Raw genomic sequence first — 22,982 nt, 5'->3', positions numbered from 1 at the left:
CTTGTTATTCCATTTGTGATTAAAAAATACAATTTTAAAAAGCAAGTTTCGCTTATTTACTGAATAAGCTATACTTTTATATACACTGTCTTTCACCATCTATGTGCAAAATTACTTTCAATTTGTAAAACTATTCCACACAGAATTTTTTTCAATTTTTCCAGAAACTTCCATTTTTTTCTGGGGTTTTGAATTGAGACATTAATTTAACCTGGAGTTCATCTTCAAGCATGTCCGCACTGTTAGTCACCGGTCACACCACTGCGAATTAAAATCATGTGAGCAGGGAGGGGAGCTGCTGGAGTTAACTTTTCACATTAACAAGCTGGTGATTGGTTGCTAGGACCCCCCCCCCCCGTCCACCACTAAAGTGGAAATTTAGTCAGAAAATCAAGTTGTGCTAGATCATTTCATGCTGGCCCCTTTTGCAGGTATAGCTATGTAAAACATATAAAAAATAAGTGCCTATATGGTTTAAAATCCAGTGATATACTGGATCATCCTGTTCTGCACATGCTCAGTTGCTCTCTACTTTTTTTAGGCACTCTGCCAAATTTTTAATGAGTCGATCTGACAACCTAAAGATTTACTGCTGCTCAGAGGCACTGGGCTTCAGCAAAATGGCAGCCTCCAGCAAGAAGAAACAGGGACAATGCTAGAGGCGATTTACAGTACACACTAATTCTTGTAGTATAAGTATTAATGTGGAATGTATGTTCTGTGCTAAACAACATTTTTTTTTATCAACTTACTACATTTAAAGTTGTGGTTTAAGTGGATGAAGCCAACAACCTAGTCAAAATATTTACTGCAAATGTTATTTGTGTGTAAAGGCTTCATTCACATCTAGTGAAACAGGAGCTTTGCGATTTTTGAAGCGACACCATTCACTTACATTTCCTGCCCTCTGATCCAAAAACACCCCAAAGTAGCTCCTGTTCCCGACTTTGGCATGTTTTTGTACAGCACGATTTAACACATTTTTCATGCAACAAAATGCCCGTTTGGTTAGCGTGCTTGGGCTGCCATTGAAAAAGAATGGAACCCAAAGGCACATTGCGCCATTTTACTGTGTTTTGGAAACATGGGCAGAATTGTGCAAGATATCAATACGCTTCTGTAAACAGGGCCTTATTTATTGAGGACTCCCAGGGAAGATCTGAGAAGTAATGGCTCGTACCAAGCAGACCGCTTGTAAATCCACCGGAGGGAAAGCTCCCTGCAAGCAGCTGGTCACTAAAGCCGCCCGCAAGAGCGCCCCGGCCACCGGCGGAGTGAAGAAGCCTCATCGCTACAGGCCCGGCACCATGGCTCTCCGAGAGATCCGACGCCACCAGAAATTCACCGAGCTGCTCATCCGCAAGCTGCCCTTCTAGCGCCTCATCCGAGAGATCACCCAGGACTTCAAGACCGACCTGCGCTTCCAGAGCTCCGCCGTCATGGCTCTGCAGGAGGCCGCAGAGGCTTATCTCGTCAGACTCTTAGAGGACACCAACCTCTGTGCCATCCACGCCAAGAGAGTCACCATCATGCCCAAAGACATCCAGCTGGCATGCCGCATCCACGGAGACCCCACAACAGCCATTCCACACAACCAACGGATAAAATTCAAAACATTAACACTAACAAAGTCATTTCTAACTCTGCCCCAAATTACATCACCAATCTGGTCTCCAAATATCACCCAAACCGTCCTCTCCGCTCCTCGCACGACCTCCTGCTCTCTAGCTCCCTTGTCTCCTCTTCCCATGCTCATCTCCAGGACTTCTCAAGAGCTTCCCCCATCCTCTGGAACTCTCTACCCCAATTTATCAGACTGTCGCCTACTCTGCTCACTTTTAGGCGATCTCTGAAATCCTCTCTTCAGGGAAGCCTATCCTGCCCTCAGCTAATAATGGAATCTTCTACTCTTCCAACCAGTCCATCCCCCCAGTTACTACCTTTTGTACCACTAGCCCCTCCCTCTTAGATTGTAAGCTCCAAGGATCAGGGCCCTCCTATCCCTCTTTGTATTGAACTGTATTGTCTCCCATTATATTGTAAAGCGCTGAGCAAACTGTTGGCGCTGTATAAATCCTGTATAATAATAATAATGTGACACAGGGATTTAGGTGGAGTTTCAATGTGCAACGACTAAGACGACGAAGATCACACAACTCATCACTTTATTTAACAATCACTTCATAAATAACACATCCCAGAACGAGAAGGTGTAGGGATGGGGAGGAGGAGATGTCTCCGCTGGTCCCAGTGTATCACATATATATACATATAGATCAAGTCAAGGTTTCATTGCTCAGGTAACTTGGTATTGTATAGAGTATCACTCAAGCTGGAGGCCTTCACATGGAGTCTTCAGAACGGATGGACTCCCTCCCGATGTCACCCCATAAAGACAATTAAGTACAGTCTCTACAATGTGACTGGCAGGATGTAGAGGTTTCAGGTAAGATATAGAACTAAAACTTGTCAATAGCATGAAGACAGGATTCTCGGTGCTGGTCAGCAGGGGCTTCAGATTGCATTTCAATGAATTGCTCCAAGACATTTGGAAGATATAGGCAGAAGGATGTCAGTGAAGCTGAAGTTTTGTTTTTTTTTTCTTTCTTTTTTCTTTTAAATGGCCAAGTCCACCCTGTACTGATGGGTTGAGTCACCCATTGGCTTCTGCAACAGTGGATCCTTCTGAATTCTCAGCCTCCGCTGCTATAAAGATCAGCATAGAAATCTCACTCGCATTGAATGCATAGTGGCTACAGCACATGAGCGAGGCTAAAAACTCAGCAGATCTCATCATAAGTAGCTGGTGTGTGATTCAGTCCACCAGTACCAACCCAAACGGAAATGTAAAATTTTTGGGTGGACTTGCCCTTTAACTATACACATTGAGGGTGGTGTAATAAGTACACGTCTGTGCTTTGTGGTAACAGTCCTTAGAGTGGGCCGATGAATGGTCTTGGGGTTACAGAGGGGAGACACAACCGCAACAGCGGGCCGGAATGCTCAGCGAACCATGTACTCCTTCCTCTTGTTCAGCCGCACCTGGCAGAAGGACCAGCCGCCCACCACCACGTAGATGGCTGCAGCGATGAAGCAGTTATAAGAGACTTGCTCATACAGGGCGTACATCCTCTTGGGAGGGGTCTGGCTATAAGGGAGAAGCAAGAATGCAGGTTAATTATAACTGTACAAAAAGGTTTCTTTTGTCATTGCTCAAAAATGGAGAGATTTTATACTTACTCATCAAAGAGATCGCTTTCACTGAATGGGACGTCCTCAATGAGAACGGCTGAGTGGATGTTAAAGAAAATTCCCAACAGGACCTGGAATAGAAAAGTATTTTCATACGTCAATAACGGCAAAACCTAACAAATCCAAAGGATTCAGAAAGGATACAAGACAGGGTTCGACAGATCCCAGGTCACCACAACATCCAGAAACCGCATTCTGGTACCTGCGCCCCCAACAGTCCACACTGCCCCATACTAGCCCACCCCGCATCCCTGGCCGGCCCCTCTCCCCTGCCTCACAGAGTGGAGTCCAGCCCAGTGTCCACCTCCCAATCTCTCTTCCAGTCCAGGGGGAACCCCCCGATGCACACTTCTCATGGGCAAAGACCCCACTGCGCAAAGCGCGACAAGAGCCAGCCCCCACCACAAAGATACCTCCCCCCAGAGAGCCCATAGAGCAGAGGACGTGCCCCTACACCAACCGCCCCGTCCACACCACTCATGCGGCCATGGACAAGTGCTCGGATTGTAGCTGGGTGCAGCGCTAAATGCTGGAGCCCATCAAAATGCGGCGCTGGTGGCCACCACCACATGTGGCTTCCCCCTGGAGGAGCATCGTGTGAAGACCAGGGGCACTGGGGCCACCAAGTCCCGCCACCTACGCGACAGCCCCACCTCCCGCACGGCACCAACCCCCCAAACAACAATCAGGAGGACATGACACAGCGGACACAGGCCGAGCTACCCCTCCTGGCACCAGATCCTCTCCACTTACACTATCAGGAGGAGCCGTTGCTGGACAGGTGAGAGCTGGGGGGGGCCTAGTGCTTCCCAAGGTGTGTGAGACAATGCCCTCCACTTGTCCTGCTGGCCCCCTCCCGTGATACTTTCCCCTCCTTTTCCCCTGCTGGCCCCCTCCCGTGACACTTTCCCGCTGCCCCCCTCCCGTGACACTTTCCCCTCCTTTCCCCCTGCCCCCCTCCCGTGACACTTTCCCCTCCTTTCCCCCTGCCCCCCTCCCGTGAACTTTCCCGCTGCCCCCCCTCCCGTGACACTTTCCCCCACTTTCTTGCTGCCCCGCCACCTGGCTCCTAGATTCAAAGCAATTTTGTCAAGCCCTGCAGTAAGCTGTAACCAATTAAAGGCCTACAAAGCAGGGTGGATAAAAATAAATGATTTTTTTTAAAAAATCAAAAAAAAAAAAAAAAAAAACAATTTTTTTTATTTAAATCGGATTTTTTTGAATAAAATGCTTTTTGAGGAAAATATATTACCATCCAAAGGTTATTCCATCATGAAATAAAGATTAGTTTTTTAATTATGTAGAATAAGGCTGTATAGGTTTAATTTTTTTGGTAAATAAATTCCATGAATCCATTCACAATGTCATGCTCTTCCAGAGCTTTTTGTAAGATTATTGGGCAGTTTCTCTGCCTACAAGATATTATCACAGATGATTGGTTTACTTTTGCAGTTCTCAAAACTGAATTTGACTCAGCGGAGATCACATGCCTCTTCTTCACAGCAAAAATGTTATAACATGAACAGAGTTAAGAAAAAGACCTTCATCCTAACTTCTACAAACCTATGAATACAGAATCAACCCCTTCAGTGCTAAGTTTCAAGAAGTTCAGGGAATAGAATAGAAAGAATATTTTTCTGATTGTTTGGAGTGGAATAGATCTGCACAAGAAGAAAGTGAAACTAAGTGGAGGAGGAAGGGGCTGACAGTCTAAGTTTCTTAAAATATATATATTTTGTTTAGCCAAATTAGTTTACAAACATGGATGTTTAAGCACTTCCTGTCCGGACACTTATAACCCCTTCCTATCCAGGGCAAGTTTCAGCTTTCAGCGCTATCACACTTTGAATGACAATTGCGCGGTCATGCAACACTGTACCCATATGAATTTTTTACCATTTTTTTGAGACAGATAAAGCTTTATTTTGGTGGTATTTATTCACCACTGGGATTTTTATTTTTTTTACTATGTAAATGAAAAAGTCCAATAATTTTGAAAAAAAGTGTTTTTTTAAATAAAATTTTGCAAATAAATATTTCATCATAAATCTCGGCCAAAATGTATTCGGTTATTTTGTTAGTAATAACCAAAAATTATAATTTTTAAACATTTTTTTAATTTTTATATTATTTTTTATTTTTATTTTTTTTTTACATACTGTCACCCTAGCAGTACAGTGTCACCATGGTGACACTGTACTACTTGTGGGGGGTGATGAAGATTTATTTATTTTTTTTTTTACACGGATTGCTTTTACACCCATATAGGATGTAAAAGCAATCATTCCTCCTTCTCTCTGTCTGCATTTTTGCAGTCATTGAGAAGTACTGAGTGAGCTGCGATTGGTCACAGCTTGTCACATGGTACAAGGCTGTTGTGAATAGCCTTGTACCATGTGACCTCTGTGATCATTCACAGATTTCACACGTAGTAAGCAATGATGTCACAAGTGATTGTGCCAATCAGTGATCACATGATCGGGACCTCGTACAGAGGTCACATCCGACGATCGGTGTTTCACTGTGTCCGGAGGACACAGCGGGCACCGGATCGCGGTGCTGCGCGCTCCCAGGGAGCGCGCACAGCTAGAAAAGGCGGGTGCCGTTTATGAACGGCAACCCGCCCCTGGACTGCCACCGCCCTGCCGTTTATAAACAGCAGGCGGACGGCAAGTGGTTAAGCAAATCACATATGCTGGAATGTTATTGTTTCAGATGAATAAATTTATTTAAATTGTTATTATTAAGGTGATGATTATTTTTCTCCTTCCTAAATACAACAGAAAAGTTGTCCAAATATGAATGATTAACCTATTAAACTGGGGATAAAAAAACTAATATGAAAAGTTGTTGATCTAAAAATCTTCATCTACTTGCATATTAAAGTTATACCAGCAAGAATTAGTCTTTATGTAGAAAACTAGGATTTAAATCAAGCCTTACTGACTAGTGATTTAAATCGTGATTTAAATCAGTTTGATTTAAATCAAATCCACCCTGCTACAAAGTGCCTTGGCCATATAAGCCCAGGGCTCCCTTCCCCCTGCTGCGCCCAATGGAACTGCCCAGACCTGGCCATCAGTTTAAAGTCCCACTCCGGGCAAAAACTTCACCTCACTGCAACACACCCCCGGGGTGCATTGCAGTGTGAATAGAAAACAATTGTGTGTGTGCGCCCCAACAGTGACCTGTGTTCTTCCAGCGCAGTAAAACGCAGGTCAACGCACTATATGTACACAGGGCTCATCCACTTGGCTGTGAAAAATGTGGCTTTTTTTAACCAGTTTTTTCTTTTTTTCTTTTTAATAAATACATGTGATTGCGTTTACATGCATACAGTGCAAAGCTGCCTGCGTCCTAGCAACAGGACGATAGGTGGCTTTCTTCAGAAGCTGCCAGCATCCTAGAAACACAAGGTCAATTACATTGTATACATGTAAACATTAAATAGCCCCTCTCTCTCTCTCTGTCCCTTTTCTCGAGTGTAAGGGTCATGCTTGCATTGCCTGAGAGCGGGCAGCAGAATGACAAATGGGGGAGCAGGGAAATACGTTCTCCTCTATGCCGTTCATGCATGAGTTAGAGTCTGTCATTTTTTTTCTCTCCTTGTGGGGGAGATTTGCCTTCACTACCTATTAAGACAGAAAGTGATGGGAAATCTCTCCAATGGAGACAAAAAAAAAAAAGTTAGGATTTTCTTTCAGTCTCTGTGAGAACAGTAAAAAGGCCGAATGGGGTGCCTAATCCCTAACAGGGGTTCTAATCCATCTCTACTATGTCCAAAAAAAAAAAAAAAAAAAAAGTTTGTCTTTAGTTAGGTTTACTTTTTAATTAGTTTTGCCCAAAGAACGTGGAATTAAACATTTCTCTCAGGGTTTTGTTTTTGTCTGTTATCCCCTTGGGGAGATTTACCTTCACTTCCTGTACCGATGACACCTATACAAGAAATGAGAGAGTGTAGTTGTGACCGGAAGGCATGAAAACATTGTCAGAGGTTCCAACCCTTCCTACTCCTGATCACAACGCAAAAAATGGTTTTATGAAAACAGGTATGGAGGGGAAATCTTCCAATGGGGACACTGGTTCTGGTGACAACAAGGGATTCCCTCTCACATCCTGTTTCGGTTGTTGACAGATGACCTGAACCCTCCCTTACTCTATCCAAAAATGGGAAGAAAAAAAAATTTTGCCTGCAGTTCTACTTTAAAGTGGCTCTAAAGGCTCAAGGTTTTGTTACCTTCCAGCATTCTATGCATGAAGGTAAAAAAAAACCTTCTCTGTGCAGCTTTCCCCTCAGCCCTCCCTAAGCGATGTGTGCTGGAGTCTGGGCTATCCTGGGATTCTCTCTTCTCACTGGCTGAGACAAAAGTGGGAGCCATTGTCAACCAAAGCCAGTAACCCAATGAGGAGAGGGCGTGGGGCTGAGCCACGGCTCCGTATGTGAATGGACACATGGAGCAGCGGGTGCCCCCATAGCAAGCTGCTTGTTGTGGGGGCACACGACAGGAGCCAGGAGAGCCTGCAGGGGACCTGAAAAGAGGAGGATCTGGGCTGCTCTGTGCAAAACCACTACACAGAGCAGGCAAGTATGATGTGTTTGTTATTTTTCCATTAAAAAAAAAACAAGCCTTCAGAATCGATTTAAGTGCATACGTGTTGTTTGAGGCCAGTAATTCAAAGTACAGGGGCAAGGTGGTTAGTATGACAGCTAGACAACCAGAATTTTCATAAGAAGAGATCAGTATTGGCAGTCTTGATGTTCTCTTTTGATAGCTTCTCTAACTACAGTAATGACCTGGCTGTGCTATCTGGCAGGGATGTTTGGATCATAAATACAAATGGAGAAACAAAAAAAAAAGAGGGCGCACCGACCTAGTGCATTATCGTTTAAAAATATATATTGAAGGAACAAAGTAAGTATCATATTGTACTCTCCTTCCCATGAGTGGTATACTTCAATCTTGCAGCTTTGTAATTAGCCTGTGAGGGATATCCCCTCCTTTGATCCACTCCTTGTTTCAACCACTGAATGCTCCTCGCAAAGATCATGCAAGAAAAAAAGAGAAGATATGGTGCCTTATCCCAGAGATATATCAAGCCTTTAATCTGCTTACAAAATGCACTCACATGTTATAAGAAAACATATCGCTTTTCAGTATAAAAGAACCACTGCCTGCGGTGAAGATGAGACTAGAGGGTGTGTGCCCCACGCTGTCAGTACTCGCCGTATCAGATGTGCGGTGACGTCACTGCCCCTCCCCAACGCGTTGCGCCACAGGGTCATCATCCCCCAGACGAAGCTACACAGTCCCTGTGGCGCAACGCGTTGGGGAGGGGCAGTGACATCACCGCACATCTGATACGGCGAGTACTGACAGCGTGGGGCACACACCCTCTAGTCTCATCTTCACCGCAGGCAGTGGTTCTTTTATACTGAAAAGCGATATGTTTTCTTATAACATGTGAGTGCATTTTGTAAGCAGATTAAAGGCTTGATATATCTCTGGGATAAGGCACCATATCTTCTCTTTTTTCTTGCATGATCTTTGCGAGGAGCATTCAGTGGTTGAAACAAGGAGTGGATCAAAGGAGGGGATATCCCTCACAGGCACACAGGCTAATTACAAAGCTGCAAGATTGAAGTATACCACTCATGGGAAGGAGAGTATCATCTGATTTGGTTGGAACACTTTAGCACTTTTTGGAACTTTGAATATAATTTAATAATGATTCTTCATATACTTTTATACATATATTTATTCATTTATATTTATTATATTTTCATATGAATTAGCACTTGGTTTATTGATGAAACAGTGGCACATTTATATCATTGCACAGTGATTTATAGATTATAGTAATAATTACTCAGCATTGGAGATTATTTTGCATATATATTATAAGCACTTTATAGTTAATATTGGAGCTCGGTTATTATTTGATCAGTTGTCAATAAACGCACATCCAGGGAGAGTGGGCAGGTAAACCAGCGATCCAGTATATATACTTATTTGCATATTTTGGTGGCTCACAAGCACATATGTTTTATTAAAAGTAAGTATCATACTCACAATAGACATAAAAACACACTGGCTAACGCGTTTCGAGGACACAACCTCTTTCTCAGAGCCTCTCGAAACGCGTTAGCCAGTTGGTCATCCAGGGTTCCATCGTATGGACTTAGATGTTGTTTGGATCATACATCTTGTTCAGTTTGACATGCCTGTGTTTTTATGTCTATTGTGAGTATGATACTTACTTTGTTCCTTCAATAAATATTTTTAAACGATAATGAACTAGGTCGCTGCGCCCTCTTTTTTGTTTCTCCATATGCATTTAGTGTATTTGGAGCACCCCGGTCTGTAGAGGGCAACAAGCAGCGCATATTCCAGAACATTCCTATTGGTTCTACGGAGTCCATTCCCAGCAAGGAGAAAAAAGTGTTTGTTATGTTTGGATCATAAGGCTGGCTGTGCAGAATTACAATCCCTTGACATGCACATTGCACAGTAAAGCCTTTTTAGAACAAAGTATTCACGTGCCTCATTCCAACACATATCCCCAAAAGATTATGATGCCTCATTTCAGGACCGTGTGTGAAGCCATGGAATTCATTTCTTTTATGCCCCCTCTGGCCAGATGCCCATCCAGAACTGCTGGTGTACGGTGTAATTATAGCCCAATACTATAGGGCAGTGGTGGGCAACTGCGGCCCTTCAGCTGTCATGGAACTACATGTCCCATGAGGCATTGAAAGGCTGACAGTTGCATCATGACTCAGACATTATGAAACTTGTAGTTCCACAACAGCTGGAGGGCCACAGTTTGCCCATCCCTACTATAGGGCCATTTATTTCAAACTACATACAGCTTTTTCAGGCCGTTTTGGTCATCATCAATGCAGTGTATGGGAAGCACGGCTTCTATGGAATACGGCTTGGGACCCAACAGGACAGTATAGTCATCCAAGTTATGGCAGAAAGGAATCAAAAAGCCTGCCAAACCAATCAGCACAGTAAATCCACAGGCTGTGTCCGGTCCAATTAGTGGGGGATCTATTCATGGACCCCCTGCTGAATCATGCCATCCTGATGTAAATGGACGTGTTTACATATGATGGAAAAGCATGCAGAACTATTTTTTCTGGATGTGGACAGACTCAAATGTACATCAACGCAAATCCGTTTAAAGTCAGATGCACATAAACTTACAAAGAGCTGAAAAACTGACAGCTGGACCTGATTGGGCTCCCATATGCAGCATGTAGTCATCAAGGTACAGTATTGTGCAAAAGTTATAGGCAGGTCTGAAGAAATGCTGTAAAGTAAGAAGGCTTTCAATAATCTATATTTTAATTGATTATTTTTGATCAATTTACAAAACTCAGTGAGCAAACAGAAGAAAAATCTAAATCAGTATTTGGTGCAACTACCCTTTGGCTTCAAACCAGCATCAATTCAAGTCATCAAGCTTTTCTAAGAAGCACAAAGAAACGGGCAACGTTGAGGACCTTAGACGCAATGGTCGGCCAAAGAAACTTAATGCAGCAGATGAATGGCACACCATGCTCAATTGCCTTCAACACCGGAAGACGTCCAGCAGTGTCATCAGTACAGAACTGGCGGAAACCAGTGGGACTCAAGTACACCCATCTACTGTCCGGATAAGTCTGGCCAGAAGTGGTCTTCATGGAAGAATTGCGCCCAAAAAGCCATACCTCCGATATGGAAACAAGGCTAATTAACTCAACTATGCATGCAAGCATAGGAACTGGAGTGCAGAAAAATGGCAGCCGGTACTCTTGACTGTTGCACCAAATTTTAAATATTTGGTTGTAGCAGGAAGCAGTTTGTTTGTGATGGGCCGGTACAGTGTCTGCAGGCAGCAGTGAAGCATGGTGGAGGTTCCTTGCATATTTGGGGCTGCATTTCTGCAAATGGAGTTGGAGACTTGGTCAGGATCAATGGTGTCCTCAATGCTGAGAAATACAAGTAGATACTTATCCATCATGTCATATCATCAGAGAGGAGTGCGACTGGCTCCAAATTTATTCTGTAGCAGGACAACGACCTCAAACATACAGCCAAAGTCATGACAAACTATCTTCAGTGTAAAGAAGAACAAGGAGTCCTGGAAGTGATGGTTTGGCCCTCACAGAGCTCACCATCATGGGGTCCGTATGGGATTACATGAAGTGACAGAAGGATATGAGGCAGCCTACATCCACAGAAGATCTTTGCTTAGTTCTTCAAGATGTTTGGAACAACCTACCTGCCGAGTTCCTTCAGAAACTGTCTACCTAGAATTGATGCAGGTTTGAAGGCCAAGAGTGGTCACACCAAATACTGATTTGTTTTGGATTTCTCTTCTGTTAATTTACTTTCCATTTTGTTAATTGATAATTACCTATTAACTCTTCTATTTCTGAAAACATTCTTCATTTACAATTTCTTTTCTTTTTTTTTTTTTACACTTGTCTAAAACTTTTGCCCAATAATATGTGGTATATGTAGCCATTTGATGGCCTCCTGATTTAATGAGACATATCCACTTGACAACAGGCAGAAGTTTGTTTTGGGTACAATGTCTTTTCCCTGGAAAGGACATCCCGCCCCAAGGTGATCTCCTACTGGTCCCAACCAGAGTGCAGTGCCCTGTCCTGTGTGGGACTGGCAGGGGGTGTTTGTGTGTAAACACAGCATGCTTACTGTATACAAACCTACACCCCTCCCCCATAACACTGTCTACAGCCAACATACTTTAGGTCATCCCTTAGAGATAAACCAGAAGCCTTTAAAGTGTATCTAAACCCAAGAGTGGAACTTTTATATACGGAGAAACTACCAGAAAAAGACTAGTTATGGACTCAACCGAAGTGGGGAATTTGTAAATACTCAAAAATAATAATTCAAACAAAGGAGAAGGTGATCAATGGCACACAAAAACTTCTTTATTAACACGGACAAAATGAAAAAAGGTATAAAACAAAAACACATAATAAAGCAGAAAAAAAAATCGTACCTTTGTGTATTGTTTTATACTTTTAATTTTGTCCCAAGAGTGAAACTTTTATATTACGGAGAAACTACCAGAAAGACTAGTTATGGACTCAACCGAAGTGGGGAATTTGTAAATAGTCAAGAAAAATTATTCAAAGGAGAAGGTGATCAATGGCGCACGAAAACGTCTTTATTGACACGGACAAAATTAAAAGTATAAAACAAAAACACAAAAAAAAAATCATATCATACACACTGTGGTACTTTTTATTAACACGGACAAAATTTAAAAGTATAAAAAAAAAAAAAAAAAAAAAAAAAAAAAAAAGTACCACAGTGTGTATGATATGATTTTTTTTTTGTGTTTTTGTTTTATACTTTTAATTTTGTCCGTGTCAATAAAGACGTTTTCGTGCGCCATTGATCACCTTCTCCTTTGTTTGAATTATTTTTCTTGACTACAAATTCCCCACTTCGGTTGAGTCCATAACTAGTCTTTCTGGTAGTTTCTCCGTATAAAAAAGTTTCACTCTTGGGACAAAATTAAAAGTATAAAACAAAACACAAAGGTACGATTTTTCTGTGATTTATTATGTGTTTTTGTTTTATACCTTTTTCATTTTGTCCGTGTTAATAAAGAAGTTTTCGTGCGCCATTGTTCACCACCTCCTTTGTTTGAATTATTTTTGACTATTTACAAATTCCCCACTTCGGTTGATTCCAGAACTAGTCGTTTTCTGGTAGTTTCTCACTGGCTTGGTGTCTAGGGACTCCCGGAATACATATTTTCGTTTGATCAAATTTTTAGGTACCTTGAGGCTTCTTTTTTTTTTGAAGTTTTGCAACTTTTATATTCTGCAGCTTGCAAGTTGCGGTGGCGGCATTACTTTTCTTGTTTCTAGATTTTATTCCTCTTTCAGGTACTTATATAGCGCCATCAATTTACGCAGCACTTTACATATATATTGTACATTCACATCAGTCCCTAACCCTCAAGGGGTGTACAATCTAAGGTCCCTAACTCACATTCATACATACACATACTAGGGACAATTTAGACAGGAGCCAATTCACCTACCAGCATGTCTTTGGAGTGTGGGAGGAAACCGGAGTACCCGGAGGAAACCCACGCAGGCACAGGGAGAACATGCAAACGCCAGGCAGGTGGTGCCGTGTTTGGGATTCGAACTAACAACCCCAGTACTGCCAGGTGGAAGTGCTAACCATTTAGCCACTGTATTTTTGGCCAGTATCACACTTCCTGTCCTCAGATGACAACTCATTCACAGTAATGAATGCAAAAGAAGCGTGGTCACCCTAGGCTGCTCTCCTGATTTGGACCATAGAAACACCTCCTCCTGTCATCTCCATAGCATACAGCAGGGGTGGGCAACTGTGGCCCTACCTCCAGCTGTTGTAGAACTACAAGTCCCATGAGGCATTGCAAAACTGACAGTTACAAGCATGACCCCAAAGGCAAAGGCATGATGGGACTTGTAGTTCACCAACAGCTGGAGGGCCACAGTTGCCCACCCCGGCATACAGGAAGGTGTTCTGTAATTCACAGACAATTGCTGGGAAGGTTGATAACAGCCTTAGAGATATGGGTTCAGAGCACAGGAAGATACATGTGTGCTGGATTTCTGGCAGGATTGACGGGTGTATTTCTGTACTGGCAGAACATGTTCCTGGTACAGGATACACTGTAACTGAAATCCTCCCCTTATATTTCTACTGGCTACATTTTCTACCAAGCTCTCACTGACAGTAGGGCCCCATTCACTGACAGTAGGACACCAGAATGTGATTGGGCGGGAAAAACCAGCGTTCCATGTGCGTTTCTCACACCACAGTCATAACTTGTGATCAGAGCTGGTGTCAATATTAAGTTACACGCATGTTGCACTGCATTTTCCCGCACTGGATCACATGATACAGAAGTACCACACAATGCGGCTACAGGGAATTTTGCAAAATTAGTGCATACACTACTTGTGGTGTGATTTCAGACCATTCAAAAAGAAAGGGATGAAAAGACAACCTGCACCAGAAAAGAAAGCATCAACCGCAGCCTGTATGGGTGTGAACCTAACCTTAGGGCTCCTTCACATGGGTGACTATACTGCCACCTCTTCCCTGCGGTGGGTCACTCTTCATAGGGCACTTGAAAGGCGGCGAGGAGATTATGTCTCAACTCCTTACTACCAGATTTAACCCTTAAAAATGCCAAATCAACCAAAATGGAGGTTCACTTCCATTCACTTGAACAGGTTGTGTTCAGTGGCAGCACTGCCTGCTAAAAGTGACACGCTTATTTATGTTGTGGCCAGGGGAGGACTGACCATTGGAGCACTCAGGCACTGCCCGAGGGCCCGGGGTCAGTAGGGGGCCCCATGAGATGCCCCTGGTACCTTTCATTGGCTTTTTCATAGGCGTTTTTGGGTGTGGGCGAAGACACAGGGGCCCCATGATCCCCTATTGCCCGGGCCCCCATGAGTTGTCAGTCCACCCCTGGTTGTGGCACAGGTACAGCTCTGATCAGCTGCAATGCTTTGTCTAAGTGGGAGGATGGTAAAACCACAGCTCAACCGCCTGATTTTACGGTCACCTGCGTGAATGAGCCCTAAGTCACAGAGGAAGGACGTCACCAGCACCCCAAGGAGTCCTCAGAAGGGCCCCAAGTCACAGAGGAAGAACGTCACCAGCACCCCAAGGAGTCCTCAGAAGGGCCCCAAGTCACAGAGGAAGAACATCACCAACACACCAAGGTGTCCTCAGAAGGGCCCCAAGTCACAGAGGAAGAATGTCACCAACACCCAAAGGAGTCCTCAGAAGGGCCCTAAGTCACAGAGGAAGAATGTCACCAACACACCAAGGAGTCCTCAGAAGGGCCCTAAGTCCCACAGAAAGAATGTCACCAGTACACCAAGGAGTCCTCAGAAGGGCCCCAAGTCACAGAGGAAGAATGTCCCCAACAAACCAAGGAGTCCTCAGAAGGACCCTAAGTCACAGAGGAAGAATGTCACCAACAAACCAAGGAGTCCTCAGAAGGGCCCTAAGTCCCACAGAAAGAATGTCACCAGTACACCAAGGAGTCCTCAGAAGGGCCCCAAGTCACAGAGGAAGAATGTCACCAACACCCCAAGGAGTCCTCAGAAGGGCCCTAAGTCACAGAGGAAGAATGTCCCCAACAAACCAAGGAGTCCTCAGAAGGACCCTAAGTCACAGAGGAAGAATGTCACCAACAAACCAAGGAGTCCTCAGAAGGGCCCTAAGTTACAGAGGAAGAATGTCCCCAACAAACCAAGGAGTCCTCAGAAGGGCCCCAAGTCACAGGGATGAACAGGATTGGGACAAGATGGCTTAGTATGGTGGTCTCTGTCCTGTCACATGACTGATCACCACCTCTGCTGTGGCCAGTATCCAGGTCACAGCAAAGTGAACAATGCATGGCAGTGCAAGGCTTGTCCATGGGTAGTACAGACTGATGCGCCACTCCTCCCCTGATAGTAGCATGTAGACCAGGAAGACATCATTGCCAGCTTCCACCGAAGGCTTCTCACATGGGTGTCCTACTCTAGGACGGCCTACTTAATCACAGCCTGGGACAAGGACACATTGGACGTTCTGACTGTAATTATAGCTTTCACAGTCCACACTGTTCATGGCAATCTTTTGTTCCACTGCAGACAGTTTGGGGAAGTGCATTGGGTCCCATGATGCCTCCATATGGAAAAGGGAAGTGGGGACAGAATGATTCACTTCCCCCGACCCCTCCAGTACAATACCAGACCAAATTACACAAGATTCTGATGTCTCCAATTTTCTCCCTCCTCCCCAATCTAAATCCACATTTTTACCTACCTTATAGTGCAAGTTCACCTTTTCACATAAAAAAACAAAAAAAAAAAAACAACAAAAAACTTTGTCCACCCTCCCCACCCCCCACTCTACTAATCTCTGTGGATGACTAGCTCTCACTGTCCATGGATTTCCTGGAATGGATCAGGGCTATTCAGATTGGTTGCATGCTTGCATGTGACTACTTTGACCAATCAAGATGACTCTAATCCATCCCGATGTCCCTAAAGAAATATATACAAACATACAATAAATAGATCACACCCCCATATATACTATATACAGACATAGAAGGACCCCTCCTCTATAGACTGTGTGAATATACACTGACAAAAAAAATGAAAGGAGCACTTTGAAAACACATCAGATCCCAATGGGGAAAAGTCTCCTGCTGGATCTCTATACTGACATGGACGGGTAATGTGTTAGGAATCTAAGGATGCCCCATCGTTTAATGGAAATAAAAATGATCGACCTACAGAGGACTGAATTCCAAGACACCCCGAAAATCAAAGTGAAAAAATGATGCAGCAGGCTAGTCCATTTTGCTTCATTGCAGCAACTCAGAATGATCCTCAGTAGTTTGTGTGGCCCCCACATGCTTGTATGCATGCCTGACAACGTCGGGGGAGGCTCCTAATGAGACCACGGATAGTGTCCTGGGGTATTTCCTCCCAGGTCTGGACCAGGGCATCGCTGTGCTCCTGGACAGTCTGAGGTGCAACCTGGCAGTGTCGGATGGACCGAAACATGATATCTCAGAGGAATTCTATTGGATTTAGGTCAGGCGAGTGTTGGGGCCATTCAATGGTATCAATTCCTTCATCCTCCAGGAACTGCCTGCATACTCTTCTCACATGAGGCTGGGCATTGTGGTGCACCAGGAGGAACCCAGGACCCACTGCACCAGAGTAGGGTCTGACAATGGGTCCAAGGATTTCATCCCGATACCTAATGGCAGTCAGGGTGCCATTGTCTAGGCTGTAGAGGTCTGTGTGTCCCTCCATGGATATGCCTCCCCAGACCATCACTGACCCACCACCAAAACGGTCATGCTGAACGATGTAACAGGCAGCATAATGTTCTCCATGGCTTCTCCAGACCCTTTCATGTCTGTCACATTTGCTCAGGGTGAACCTGCTCTCATCTGTGAAAAGCACAGGGCGCCAGTGGTGGACCTGCCAATCGAGCTCTATGGTGCCGGGCAGTGAGCACAGGGCCCACTAGAGGATGTCAGGCCCTCAGGCCACCCTCATGAAGTCTGTTTCTGATGGTTTGGTCAGAGACATTCACACCAGTGGCCTGCTGGAGGTCATTTTGTAGGGATCTGGCAGTGTTCATCCTGTTCCTCCTTGCACAAAGGAGCAAATACCTGTCCTGCTGATGGGTTAAGGACCTTCTACGTCCCTGTCCAGCTTTCCCCGCCTGTCTTCTGGAATCTCCTCCATGCTCCTGAGACTGTGCTGGGAGACACAGCAAACCTTCTGGCAATGGCAGGTATTGATGTGACATCCTGGAGGAGTTGGACTGCCTGTGCAACCTCTGTAGGGTCCAGGTATGGCCTCATGCTACCAGTAGTGACACTGACCCTAGCCAAATGCAAAACTAGTGAGAAAAGATGAGTAGAGAAACAAATGTCTCCACCTGTAAAACCATTCCTGTTTTGGGGGTCTTCTCATTGACGCCCATCTAGTGCACCTGTTAATTTCATTAACACCAAAAGCAGCTGAAACTGATTAACAACCCCCCCCTGCTACTTACCTGACCAGATCAATATCTCAGGAGTTGACCTGACTTGATGCTAGACTCTGATTAAAAAGTGTTCCTTTCATTTTTCTGAGTATATATATATATACACACACCGTATATAAAGAATCTGGTGCAGCTGTGCATGGGAGCCAATCAGCTTCCAGGTTGTATTGCCAAAGCTTCACTAAGCAAGCTGAAGCTAGAAGCTGATTGGCTGCCATGCACCGCTGCCCCCCTCCAGTTGTAGTAAGTCTCCCCCACACACTGTGTACATATATTGTACAGAGAACCCCCTCCCCCCATACAGGGACACCCATTCCCCCCCATAGATGTGTATATATATACACAGATACAGAACCCGCACCCCCTCCCCCCATACAGGGGCACCCATTCCCCCCCATAGATGTGTATATATACAGATACAGAACCCGCACCCCCTCCCCCCATACAGGGACACCCATTCCCCCCCATAGATGTGTATATATACAGATACAGAACCCGCACCCCCTCCCCCCATACAGGGACACCCATTCCCCCCCATAGATGTGTATATATACAGATACAGAACCCGCACCCCCTCCCCCCCATACAGGGACACCCATTCCCCCCCATAGATGTGTATATATACAGATACAGAACCCGCACCCCCCCCCCCCCATAGATGTGTATATATACAGAACCCTCCCCCCATAGAGATTATATATATATATATATATATATATATATATAGAAGCCGCACCCCCTCCCCCCAGCACACGGGAAATCTCTCGTCCTTACCAGCATAATGACCCCCCACACACTGAGGACGATCCCGCAGGCGGCCAGCTTGGGCCCGCAGCACAGCAAAGAAGCCATCACACCGAACAGCGGTCACACCGAGCTCAGGGACTACACTGAGTGCCGACAGCCGCAGTCTCACCGCTCAGCTGACTACAGCCGCGCCCTCATTGGCTGACGAAACCGGAAGAGGGGCAGCAGCCTCCGAACTCCATGATGACTGAGGGCAAAAAAAAAGGGAAGCGATAAGTTAGTAGGTGGAGTTGGTCACATGACGGCCGGTCAGGATCCCGTGACAGGGATGATTGGTGTGGCTGTATACAATAAGGGCAGTCGCAGAGGAGGGGGGGAGGGGAGACCTGTTTGCAAGAAGAGCCTACATGGAGCAATCCTTAACCCCGTCACTGCCGGATCTGTGTTTGCATTACAATTCATTTCAGGCCTGAACAGCCCCCCAGACAGTACATCATCGTGTCTGAGAGGAGAGGCCCCGACAATGAAATGGCGGCAGTTCGATTTCTATTAGTGTGACTGTGCGTCATGTGAGCGCCTGTCAGTGAGAAAACACATCAACGTCATTAAGAGGATTCCCTCCCCCCCCCCCCCCCCTTCCTGACCAGGACATTTTTTTTTGCTTTACTTTGACAATTGTGCGGTCGTGCAACGCTGCACCCAAATGAAATTTATATCCTTTTGTTTTTTTCCCCACGAACAAGGCTTTCTATAGCTGGTATTTGATCACCTGTGTTTTTTATTTTTTGCGCTAGGAAAAAAAACAATTTTGAAAAAAATACAGTATTTTTTTCCTTTTTGCTATTAAACATGTCCAGTAAAAAAAATGTAAAAACCAAATTTCGTCATAAATGTAGGCCAAAATGTAGTCTTTGCTAAAAGAAAAAAAAAATCCCCATATGTGTAAATTAATTGGTTTCCGTGAGTTATAGCGTCTACAAATGGCGGTAAAGGTACTGGGATTGTTTTACTAGTAATGGCGGCGATCAGCGACTTATAGCGGGACTGCGGCGGACATTCTGACACTGGGGGGAGAACTGATTAACAGGCACTGACATCTCCAGTGACACCAATACAGTGATTAATGCTAATAAAAAGCACTGACACTGTACTAATGGCACTGGGCAGGAAAGGGTTAACATCTGGGGCAATCAAAGGGTTAACTGTGTGTTGTTTTGCTGTGTGTATGATTGTGCTTTACTGTAAACACTGCTTTGTGTTGCTGCGCTGTGCAGAGCCATGCAAAGCAGTGTGCTGGAGCTGACGGGAGAGAACTCTATTGTTTACAAACATTCACGTGCGCCCCCCCCCCTCAGCAATCACCAGGCGCTGGCAAGTAACCCAGTGATTGACAGCTGAGGTGTGAAAAGGTGCAATATTCTCAGCTCAAAGTGTCCCACTCTAATCAGATAATTAAGCCATAACACCTGGAAAGGGTTCCTGAGCCTTTAAATGGTCTCTCAGTCTGGTTCAGTAGGAATCACAATCATGGGAAAGACTGCTGACCTGACAGTTGTGCAGAAAACCATCACTGACACCCTCCATAAGGAGGGAAAGCCTCAAAAGGTAATTGCAAAAGAAGTTGGATGTTCCCAAAGTGTTGTATCAAAGCACATTAATAGAAAGTTATGTGGAAGGGAAAAGTGTGGAAGAAAAAGGTGCACAAGCAGCAGGGATGACCGCAGCCTGGAGAGGATTGTCAGGAAAAGGCCATTCAAAAGTGTTGGGGACTTTCACAAGGAGTGGACTGAGGCTGGAGTCAGTGCATCAAGAGCCACCACACACAGACGGATCCTGGACATGGGCTTCAAATGTCGTATTCCTCTTGTCAAGTCGCTCCTGAACAACAAACAACGTCAGAAGCGTCTTACCTGGGCTAAAGAAAAACAGACCTTCTCTGTTGCTCAGTGGTCCAAAGTCCTCTTTTCTAATGAGATCAACTTTTGCATCTCATTTGGAAACCAAGGACCCCGAGTATGGAGGAAGAATGGAGAGGCCCAAGGACCCCGAGTATGGAGGAAGAATGGAGAGGCCCAAGGACCCAGAGTATGGAGGAAGAATGGAGAGGCCCAAGGACCCCGAGTATGGAGGAAGAATGGAGAGGCCCAAGGACCCCGAGTATGGAGGAAGAATGGAGAGGCCCAAGGACCCCGAGTATGGAGGAAGAATGGAGAGGCCCAAGGACCCCGAGTATGGAGGAAGAATGGAGAGGCCCAAGGACCCAGAGTATGGAGGAAGAATGGAGAGGCCCAAGGACCCAGAGTATGGAGGAAGAATGGAGAGGCACACACTGCAAGATGCTTGAAGTCCAGTGTGAAGTTTCCACAGTCTGTGTTGATTTGGGGAGCCATGTCATCTGCTGGTGTGGGCCCACTGTGCTTCATTAAGTCCAGGGTCACTGCAGCCGTCTACCAGGAGATTTTGGAGCACTTCATGCTTCCTTCCACAGACGAGCTTTATGGGGATGCGGACTTTATTTTCCAGCAGGACTTGGCACCTGCCCACACTGCCAAAAGCACCAAAACCTGGTTTAATGACCGTGGAATTACTGTGCTTGATTGGCCAGCAAACTCGCCTGACCTGAACCCCATAGAGAATCTATGGGGCATTGCCAAGAGAAAGATGAGAGACATGAGACCGAACAATGCAGAAGAGCTGAAGGCCGCTATTGAAGCATCCTGGTCTTCCATAACACCTCAGCCATGCCACAGGCTGATAGCCTCCATGCCACGCCGCATTGAGGCAGTAATTGCTGCAAAAGGGGCCCAAACCAAGTACTGAGTACATATGCATGCTTCTACTTTTCAGAGGTCCGATATTGTTCTATGTACAATCCTTGTTTTATTGATTGCATGGAATATTCTCATTTTCTGAGATTGTGGATTTGGGGTTTTCATGAGCTGTAAGCCATAATCATCAGAATGATGACAAATCACGGCTTGAACTATCTTGCTTTGCATGTAATGAGTCTATCTCATATAATAGTTTCACCTTTTAAGTTGCTGCACTGAAATAAGTGAACTTTTGCACCATATTCTCATTTTTCAAGTTCCACCTGTATACGTGATTTTGCGCACCTGTGCCACCCTGTAGCAGTACTTCTGCTGTAGGGCAGATGGGAAGCGGTTAAATTGTTACTAAACCCAGGACCCTGCATTCACTATATCCGGTCTCCCCAGGACCCTGCATTCACCATATCCGCTCTCCCCGGACCCTGCATTCACTATATCTGGTCTCCCTGGACCCTGCATTCACTATATCTGGTCTCCCCAGGACCCTGCATTCACCATATCCGCTCTCCCCGGACCCTGCATTCACTATATCTGGTCTCCATGGACCCTGCATTCACTATATCTGGTCTCCATGGACCCTGCATTCACTATATCCAGTCTGACCTAAATTTATGAAGAATTGTTATTTATTTGCAAACATTTTAAAACAGAAATGAAGAATTTTTTTTTTCTCAATTTTTTTTTTTTATTTAGCAAAAAATAAAAAACTCAGTGGGGATTGACCTCCCTAGCGGTCTGATTATGTCCGTATTTCTGTGCTCAAAGCGGTACATTTTTTTTGCATGGAAATATGTAGTTATTTTATTGTAGGCTGTAATTTTTAGGAATAACTCACTGAAATCTGTCCGAACAAGAGTCTAGTAAACATCCCGGGTATGATAAAACTTGAAACACGAAATCATAAATTATAATTTAATAAATAATCATAAAAAATAATAATATAATAATAATAAATGTAATTCAATAATATAATCAAACCAAAAACACTGAAATGTGAAATAGAGCGCCAAGTTAGCACATCGCTGAGCAAAGTCGCAGAATCGTTTTCAGTGTCTGATGAGGAATTTCCCCCACGAATCATTATCACTCAATTCTGCAAGTGGTTCTGATTTACTATCGCTGTTCTCTAGCCGGTCTAAAACCGCTTTTGACCTAAAGGGACGCTTTTTGGACGCCATGGACGTTTCTCAGTTTCCAGGCAGAAAGAACAGTAAAAATGCAGGCAGGGCGCCGGACAAAGCACTCGGGACAAAATGTATGTGAAATGGTTTGATACAGGAATGTTATACTATGTGATTTTAGTGAATGTCACTTTTTGTCATTTTCAAATTTCCCGCCAGTTCCATCCCCCGTACGTCCCGATGTTGCAGGGGACAGAACCCAGATGCTGGCATCCGCCAGACATTACAGGGACACTGCAGGGGGGACATCGTGGGAGCGCAGGACAAGGTAAGTGCAGAAGGGATCCCGGAGCAACGTCGCATGGTAAGCCCGAGTGTAGCTCGGGGTTACCGCTTGTTGTACTGAAACTTTACCCCGA

At 44.8% G+C, this 22,982-nt stretch overlaps 1 protein-coding gene across 1 annotated transcript; it reads right to left on the bottom strand.

The window, feature by feature from the left end:
* Positions 1 to 2,148: 2,148 nt before the first annotated feature.
* Positions 2,149 to 18,808, bottom strand: RNASEK (ribonuclease K). Its single transcript, XM_089688015.1, has 3 exons — positions 18,639 to 18,808; positions 3,241 to 3,323; positions 2,149 to 3,148 (listed from the first exon to the last, which is right to left on the bottom strand). Exons 1-3 carry the CDS (start codon positions 18,714 to 18,716, stop codon positions 3,004 to 3,006), a joined length of 306 nt encoding a protein of 101 aa, XP_089544141.1. The 5' UTR covers positions 18,717 to 18,808; the 3' UTR covers positions 2,149 to 3,003.
* Between the last annotated feature and the right edge of the window lie 4,174 nt (positions 18,809 to 22,982).

The sequence above is a fragment of the Staurois parvus genome, unplaced genomic scaffold (genome assembly GCF_062004578.1).
Source record: "Staurois parvus isolate SC_StPar_1 unplaced genomic scaffold, SC_StPar_1.0 ptg000444l, whole genome shotgun sequence".
Taxonomy (NCBI): Eukaryota; Metazoa; Chordata; class Amphibia; order Anura; family Ranidae; genus Staurois; species Staurois parvus.
The sequence above is the reverse complement of the archived record's forward strand: the minus strand, read 5'-3'. Positions and strand labels throughout refer to the sequence as shown.

Coding starts and splice junctions, on each gene's coding strand:
- RNASEK (XM_089688015.1), bottom strand. CDS start 18,716: ATGGCTTCTTTGCTGTGCTGCGGGCCCAAGCTGGCCGCCTGCGGGATC. Junction 3,324..18,638: donor TGTGGGGGGTCATTATGCTG/GTAAGGACGAGA, acceptor TTTCTATTCCAG/GTCCTGTTGGGAATTTTCTT. Junction 3,149..3,240: donor GAAAGCGATCTCTTTGATGA/GTAAGTATAAAA, acceptor TCTCCCTTATAG/CCAGACCCCTCCCAAGAGGA.